General features: G+C 56.2%; 1 protein-coding gene across 1 annotated transcript; it reads left to right on the forward strand.

The window, feature by feature from the left end:
• The first annotated feature begins 6,212 nt into the window (after window positions 1-6,212).
• LOC119300626 (polyol transporter 5-like) lies at window positions 6,213-8,383 on the forward strand. The gene is made up of 3 exons (XM_037577527.1): window positions 6,213-6,427; window positions 6,496-6,842; window positions 6,935-8,383. Exons 1-3 carry the CDS (start codon window positions 6,280-6,282, stop codon window positions 7,904-7,906), a joined length of 1,467 nt encoding a protein of 488 aa, XP_037433424.1. The 5' UTR covers window positions 6,213-6,279; the 3' UTR covers window positions 7,907-8,383.
• The last annotated feature ends 259 nt before the right edge of the window (window positions 8,384-8,642 follow it).

The following is an 8,642-nucleotide window of genomic DNA, read 5'->3' on the forward strand; positions in this document are numbered from 1 at the left end:
AACAGAGTAACGCCTTAAGCAAGATGACATGATGTAGAGAGATAAATTCATGCAATATGAAATAAACCCCATCTTGTTATCCTCGATGGCAACGATAGAATACGTGCCTTGCTGCCCCTTCTGTCATTGGGTAAGGACACCGCAAGATCGAACCCAAAGCTAAGCACTTCTCCCATGGCAACAACTACCAATCTAGTTGGCCAAACCAAATGGATAATTCGAAGAGACTTGCAAAGATAACCAATCATGCATAAATGAATTCAGAGAAGATTCAAATATTATTCATAGATAGACTTGATCATAAACCCACAATTCATCGGTCTCAACAAACACACCGCAAAAAGAAGATTACATCAAATAGATCTCCACGAGAGAGGGGGAGAACTTTGTATTGAGATTCAAAGAGAGAGAAGAAGACATCCAGCTACTAACTATGGACCCGACGGTCTGAGGTAAACTACTCACACTTCATCAGAGAGGCTATGATGATGTAGAAGCCCTCCGTGATGACGGCCCTCTTCCCTCAGAGCTCCGGAACAGGCCCCAAGATGGGATCTCGTGGATACAGAAAGTTGCGGCGGTGGAATGAGGTTTTTGGCTCCTGTTCTAATCGTTTGGGGGTACGTGTGTATATATAGGAGGAAGAAGTACGCTGGAGGAGCAACGAGGGGCCCACGAGGCAGGGGGGCGCGCCCTAGGGGGGCACCCCCCACCCTCGTGACCGCCTCTTTTGTTCCTTGGAGCAGGGTCCAAGTCTCCTGGATCACGTTCGGTGAGAAAATCACGTTCCCGAAGATTTTATTCCGTTTGGAATCCGTTTGATATTCTGTTTCTTAGAAACACTGAAATAGGCAAAAAAAACAGCAATTCTGGGCTGGGCCTCCGGTTAATAGGTTAGTCCCAAAAATAATATAGAAGTGGAAAATAAATCCCAATATAGTCCAAAACAGTAGATAATATAGCATGGAGCAATCAAAAATTATAGATACGTTGGAGACGTATCAGGTCCCGCGTTATCCAGTGACCATCCACGTGACGCGCTACACCGACTTCCGCCTGCCTGCTCTGGCGCCGCCGCCACCGCCCCCTTCGAACGACGACAACCCCTTCAATGCGCCCCGGTCGCCGCAGTGCCCCGCTGCCTGACTGAGACACTACGACTTCCCGCGTCGGTCCAGAAGCTCTGGTGATGCACGCCGTCACTCTGGCCCTGCCAACTCCGTCGCCGGTCAGCGTTCTCGTCGTCGGTGCCGCCCCCGCCTCCCCTATTAGACTGGCACGTGATCCTTGGAGTCCACCCGCTGCATGCTGACGTCCCCCCTCCCCTCCCCCCCGCGCCTATGCAAAAAGCCGCCTCCGTTCAGCTAAAAGCCGCCTTGACCGCAACTCGGGCTGTGCGACCCGATCTCCCGCCCCGGCTGTGCCCGCGCGACCCACCCCCACGCCGCTACTGCTGACATTCTGGCCCCACCAAGATTTGGATGGATCTCCCTCCCCTGGCTGCACAACTCGCGAGGCTTCCTTGACCCCACCCTCGCTCCAAGACAAGGCAAATGCTGATCTAGGCCTGGCATCCCCTACCAACGGGCGGTTAGCGGATCAGGAGAGCGTGATTCCCCCTCTCCCTTATTCGCCGCCTGTAGATCCCGATGCTGGGCTGGGCCATGCCTCCCCGACCAACAGGCAGCCAACGGATCAAGAGAGCTTGATTCCCCCTCTCCCCGATTCGGCGCCAGGGAGGAAAACGGGGCCATCGTGTGAGCGGAAGCCTTAGGATCTGCTGCATGGACGCCCTCTCCCAGCCAGCTCTCTGTTGCGACCCCCTCTTCCTGCCAGGTGTCCAAGCCCTGCTCGCCCCGGCCTTACTGGACCATGCAGGCACCGCTCCAGCTACCTCCGAGGACTGCACTCTGCAAGATTTTATTCTTGGGATCCAAAGCCGTGACGCACCAATTCTCCCCACCCTTGGCCCCAAGAGGAAGAGGAAAGAGCTCCCGCCCAACTTTAGCCCGAGAAGGAGTCATCAGATCGCTAAGAATGACCATGGACTAGACTCCGAGGCAAAGGCCAAGAGAGTGCTCCTACTCCGGCTCGGCCTTGTCCGCGATCGCGAGCCTATATCTTCTGCTGCCATGGAGCACTACAGCAAGCTCTTCGAGCAGCCCCTTGCGGAGGACGTTGTTCAGGCCTTTGCGGACTACTACGGCTGGCACATTCCCGCCAGCAGCTTGGCTAGCAACACCCCCACAGCGGCACACGACACGGCCGTGTACTAGCTCCACTCCTCCGCCACCCACGGACCCCTTTCCTCCTTATGGATTGTAATCTTAAGGTTGTTTTTTGGAACGTCCGCGGTCTCAACTGCAGGGCCAAACGCAACGCTGTGGGCTCCGTTATTGTTTCGGTTTCTCCCACTATCATGTGTCTCCAAGAGACCAAGCTTGATTCGGTCTCCTTGCCGCTCGTCATTGAGACCCTTGGCCCCGGCTTCGCCGACTTTTTCTCCCTGCCGGCTACGGGCACCCGTGGCAGAATTCTACTCGCTTGGAACAACAACGACATCTCCATCTCTAGCCCCTACATTGGGCAGCACCACATCACTGCCCTTGTCTCTACCACCACCGGTGCGCACCCGTGGTGGATCTCCAGTGTGTACGGCCCGCAAGAGGATGACGAGAAGATCCTATTCCTCCAGGATCTACAGGAGACTAGGGAGTCATGTGCCGACCCTTGGTTGCTTGGCAGGGATTTCAACCTTGTTTCCTCTATCGAAGATAAGAGCAATGGGCGCATTAATAGGGGCACCTCGAGCCGCTTCCGCGGCATCATCACGGACATGGACCTTCGGGACGTTTACATGCATGGCCGCCGCTACACTTGGTCCAATGAACGAGACTCTCCAACCCTTGTGCGCAACGACATATTCCTCTGCACCTCCGACTGGGACACCTCGCAACCTCACGCTCACCTTCGGTGCCTTGCGACGACGGTCTCTGATCACTGCCCGTTGTTCCTGGACTGTTCCCCGCTCCAAGCAGGCCCCAAACGTTTCCACTTCGAGCGATTTTGGATCAAACTCAATGGCTTCCAGGAGACGGTGGCGGATGGCTGGGCCGGCATCCACGATCCCGACCCCTTCCGGCATGTTTACCTCCGCCTCAAGCATACTGCGCGCCACCTCCAGAGCTGGGGTGCACGTTCCATCGGCCATGTGTTCACTTCAGCTCTTGATCACGCGCGAGCTCACCGCTCGGCTGGATGCGACGCAAGATTTCCGTCCACTCCCCCCCTCGGAAACCTGGCTGCGTAGAAATCTCAAACGCGCGTATCTGGGGCTGGCCTCACTAGAGAGGTCCATTGCCCGCGAGCGGGTCAGGTTCAGCTGGCTCAAGCAGGGCGAAACCAACACTGCATTTCTGAAGATCCACGTGACCCACAGGCGGCGCAAAAACCGCATCTTCTCTCTGTGGGTAGATAACTCTACTGTCCACGACGAGCAAGGCATAGCAGAAGCTGCGTTCCACCACTTGTCCTCCCTCTTTGGATCATGCTCACCTCGGGAATTCTCCATTGACCTCGACCAGATCGACGACCGGTCCTTTGATCTGGCCGATCGTGAGCACCCATCCACAGAAGATGAAATCCTCAGAGCAGTGCGGGCGCTCCCCCGTGGCAAAGCTCCGGGCCCCGATGGCTTCACCATGGAATTCCTCGCTGCCTGCTGGGACACAATCAAGGCCGACATCTATGAGGTGTTCGACAAATTCTACTCCATAAACGGGCGCAGCCTGCAGCGTCTCAACGAGTCCCTCGTCACCCTGCTGCCGAAAAAACAAGATGCCTCTGCCCTCTCGGACTACCGACCCATCAGCTTGATCCACCTAATTGCCAAGCTCATCGCCAAAGTCCTCTCGCTCCGACTCACTCCTCGCCTGAGACAGCTCGTGTCCGCTAACCAAAGCGCATTCATCGCCGGCCTCTGTGTGCACGACAACTTCATGCTTGTCCAATAGACCGCTCGCTAGCTGCACAACTTGCGGGCACCCAGGGTGCTCCTCAAGCTCGACATCGTGCGCGCTTTTGTCACGGTCTCCTGGCCCTTCCTCATCGACGTCCTATGCCACCTGGGCTTCGGCGGACGTTGGATTGAGTGGATTTCCATCCTCCTATCCACCTCCAGCACGCGAGTCCTCATCAACGGGTCCCCCGCCACTCCGATCGCCCTCGCCTGCGGCCTGTGACAGGGAGATCCCATCTCCCCGATGCTGTTCACGATGGCCATCGATGCCCTCAAGTCGCTGCTGGTGCATGCCCATTGGTCTGGACTCCTACAGCGACTCACTGCCCGACATGCTGCTTCGAGTATATCCCTCTACGCCAACGACGTCGTCGTGTTCTGTCACCCCTCCGCCCGTGACCTACGAGTCATCCAGGAGCTGCTGCGCGTCTTCGGGATGGCGTCCGGGCTTCGCACTAACTTCTCGAAGTGCTCGGCCACGCCCATTCAGTGTGGTGATGACGAGATCGCTTGCATCGAGAGCGAGCTTTCTTATGCTGTGGTTGGCTTCCCCATCATCTACCTCGGCATCCCTCTCTCCGTGCAGAAGCCGTCGGGGTCATCCCTGCAACCCATCATCGAGAGGTTGTCCAAGAAGCTATCAACATGGCGTGCCACTCTCCTCTCCCGTGGTGAGCGCCTTGCCCTAGTCCGTCACGTGCTATGCGCGGTCCCATCTCATATCATGGTCTCCATTGCCCTCTGCCCTCCGGTGCTCTAGCAGATCAACCGCACCATTTGGGAGTTTCTATGGCACGGCAGAAAGGACACCCGGAGTGGGCATGGCCCCGTCAATTGGCAACGCGTCTGTCGCCCTCTTGAGCTTGGCGGCCTAGGGATCCAGGACCTCCACCGCCAAGGCATTGCGCTGCGCGTGCGCTGGCTGTGGCTTCAACGCACGGACCGCACAAGACCTTGGGCGCATCTTCATCTCCCAAGCGACCTCGACATCTCCGCTATCTTCAGGGCCTCCACTTCCTGGGACGTCGGCGATGGCCGGACTTGTCGATTCTGGATGGACCACTGGATCAATGGCCAGGCTGTCTCCGACGTCGCCCCTTCCCTCCTCTCCCTCGTGCCACGACACCTGTGGAAGCGCACTGTGGCGGAGGCGCTCCACAACCACAGCTGGATCGCCGACTACGTGCACCTGTGGAGAACACTACGGCCTATCGACCTCTCCAGCCTACCCGACCGTCTGATGTGAAGATGGACCGCGAATGCCAAGTATTCGGCCAAGTTTGCTACCTGGCCCTATACGCTGGCTCCACTGCGGCCCCATTCTGGCAGTTGACGTGGAAATGTTGGGCCCTCCCATGAATCAAGATCTTCACATGGCTCGCCGACATCGACCGTTGCTGGACCGCCGACAGGCTCGCTCGGCGCGGGCTACCACACAACGACCGCTGCGTCCTTTGTGACCAGGCAATGGAGACCATGCAACACATCATCATCGGTTGCCCTTTCTCTTGGCAAATATGGCACGATGTACTCGCTTGGGTGCGCGCTGCCTCCCCCTCCGACCGGAGACGAAGACTTCCTACCCTGGTGCACGGCGACCATCGTCGGATCCCCTCCCGGCCTTCGCAAGGGCCTAGCCACGTTAGCTACGCTCACAGCTTGGTGCATCTGGAAACACCGCAACCGTTGTGTGTTCAACGGCGACTCCCCCTCCGCCTCGAGGCTGCTTGCAGCTATTCAGGACGAGGCTAGGACCTGGGATCGAGCTGGTGCTCGCGGACTAAATCTATTACTTTTAAGATCGTTGGGCTAAGCATCCCACCCAAAAAAGGCTCTGCGGCTCCTCTTCGAGCACGCACAACCACCACCCCCTGTACTCTCCCTACCTATCAATGAAATGATAGGCACTTTTGCGTATTCGCAAAAAAAAAACTATGGCGAGCATAAGGTGGATTATTAAGTTGATAATAGATGACGTGGAATCTTGGTATAACCATATGTTGAGTTATGCTACTGATTGATGTAATAAGGCGATAATTATCGCTGCAGCGAGAAAGTACAGCCGTCCACAATTTCTCTCATTGAGCATGTGGTTGGTGGCAAGAAGCCAAGGCCAGCCAGACAAGCACACATCCTGTCACTCTCAGGCCACTTGACTTGCCCGTCGATAGATCCAGTCATCAATATTCCTACATGACTAGTAAACTGAAATTTCCGTGGCAGACACCCCGAAAAACCAGGACGGGCAAGTAGCTATAGCCATGGAGCAGCAGCACGGGCAGGACTCCGAGGCTCCGCTGCTGGCCGCCTCGAAGCCCGATGGCGCCGCGTCGTCGCCGCCGCCCCGCAACAGGTTCCCCTTCTTCTGTGCCGTGCTCGCCTCCATGACCTCCGTCCTCATGGGCTACAGTGAGTACACTTGCACAGTTGCAATTACTTCCGACCGGGAGCATACGCTGATAATAATGCGCATGTAGACGTGGCGGTGATGAGCGGGGCGCAGATCTTCATGGCGGAAGACCTTGGGGTGAGCGACACGCAGATTGAGCTGCTCTCCGGTGCCATCAACATCTACTCGCTCGTCGGCGCGCTGCTCGCTGGCTGGACCTCCGACCGCCTCGGCCGCCGCCTCACCATTGTGCTCACCAACGGCTTCTTCCTCGTTGGCCCGCTTATCATGACGCTCGCCGGTGGGTACACGGCGCTCATGGTGGGGCGCTTCATCGCTGGAATCGGCGTCGGTTACGCGCTCGTAATCGCGCCGATCTACGCTGCCGAGATCGCGCCGGCCTCCTCCCGCGGCCTTCTCAGCTCCCTTCCCGAGGTAAGCGCTGCAGAGTTTCCCCTTCCTGGTCGCAACTCGTAATGATGCTTCAGAAGAGTTGTCTCACAATCGTGTTCCTTTCTTTTGTAAAGATTTTTATCAACACCGGGGTGATGCTGAGCTACGTTTCCAACTTCGCCTTCTCGGCGTTGCCAGCGCACCTGGCGTGGCGGCTGATGTTCGCGGCCGGGGTTGTGCCCACCGTGTTTCTGGCGGCTGGCGTGCTCACCATGCCGGAGTCGCCGCGGTGGCTGGCGATGAAGGGCCGGCTGGACGAGGCGAAAGCCGTGCTCGACAGGACGTCGGACACGCTCGCCGAGGCCGAGCAGCGTCTGCTGGAGATCGAGGAGGTTGTCAACGCCGGCAGCAACGGCGCCGGCGGGAGCAACGGCGGTGGCGGCACGTGGAATGAGGTGGCGACCAAGGCCGGCGTCAGGCGCGTGCTGGCCACAGTTCTGGCGCTGCAGTTCTTCCAGCAGGCGTCGGGCATCGACTCGGTGGTGCTCTACGGCCCGCGCGTGCTCGCCATGGCCGGCGTCACTTCTAACACCCTCCTCCTGGGCCTCAACGTCCTCTTCGGCGTGGCCAAGGCGGGCTCGATCCTGATCGCCATGGCGCTCGCCGACCGCGTCGGCCGGCGCCCTCTGCTACTGGTGAGCACCGGCGGCATGACGGCGTCCCTGCTGGTCCTGGGCTCCGTGTTCGCTGCTTTCGCCGGCGCCAAGGACGACGCGGCGGTGGCCGCCGTGGCCGTGGCCGCTGTGGTGGCGTTCGTCTGCACCTTCTCCGTCGGGTTCGGGCCTATGGCATGGGTGTACAGCTCGGAGATCCTCCCTCTGCGGCTGCGCGGACAGGGCGCCGGGCTCGGCACCGCCATGAACCGCGTGATGAGCGGCATCGTCACCATGACCTTCATCTCGCTCTACGGGGCCATCACCATGGCCGGCGCATTCTACCTTTATGCCGCCGTCGCGGCTGCCTCGTTCGTGTTCATCTACACCTGCCTGCCGGAGACCAGGGGCCGGAACCTCGAGGACATGGAGCAGCTTTTCCGCACAAAATGATCGATCCACCGACCCGTGGTCACATTGATAATTGTCAACTTGTGATTGGAAATAGGGCGGATAGGATGGCCCACAGAGTAAAGTATTCCCTCCGTCCTTTTTACTCTGCACGTTAGATTTCCTGAAAATCAAATTTTGCTAATTATATCATAATGATAAATTAGTAGAGTTTTTAGGTATCTTGCGGTATATCATAAGTTTGGGTCTTGTTATACATATGATAATACAGACAATATTATTGGCAATCCTGTTTTTTCTTCTTCATAGGGCATTGTTAAATGGGAATATAACATACCCATTGGGTAGAGGGTACGGGTAGGGAATCGTATAACCCAGCCTCATGTACCCATTTAAATGTTGACAAGTGGGTTTTCTTTAATATCCTAACGTATTAACTTTCCCCCCACCCTAATTGTGCTAGGTAAAAACTCTAATGTGCAATCAAATTATCTATATAAATTATCGTGATTTTATGAACTTAAAGTGTATGACTATGTGTTGTTATTTATGATTATGTGTTGTTTAACATTTTGTGTTTTGCTTTATAGATAAGTTTTTTGTTTATGAGAATGTGTTGTTGTTATAATATGTTTTTGTACATTGTTGGTTAAAATGTGTTCCTATTAATAATTTATGATTATAGATTGCTTTTTACAACTATTTTTTTGTTGAATTCGATGTGTTGTAAACGCGGGTAGCCATATGCCCTGTCGGGTGATGGGTATGGAAAAAACTT

Source organism: Triticum dicoccoides, chromosome 5A (genome assembly GCF_002162155.2).
Source record: "Triticum dicoccoides isolate Atlit2015 ecotype Zavitan chromosome 5A, WEW_v2.0, whole genome shotgun sequence".
NCBI classification, from domain to species: Eukaryota; Viridiplantae; Streptophyta; class Magnoliopsida; order Poales; family Poaceae; genus Triticum; species Triticum dicoccoides.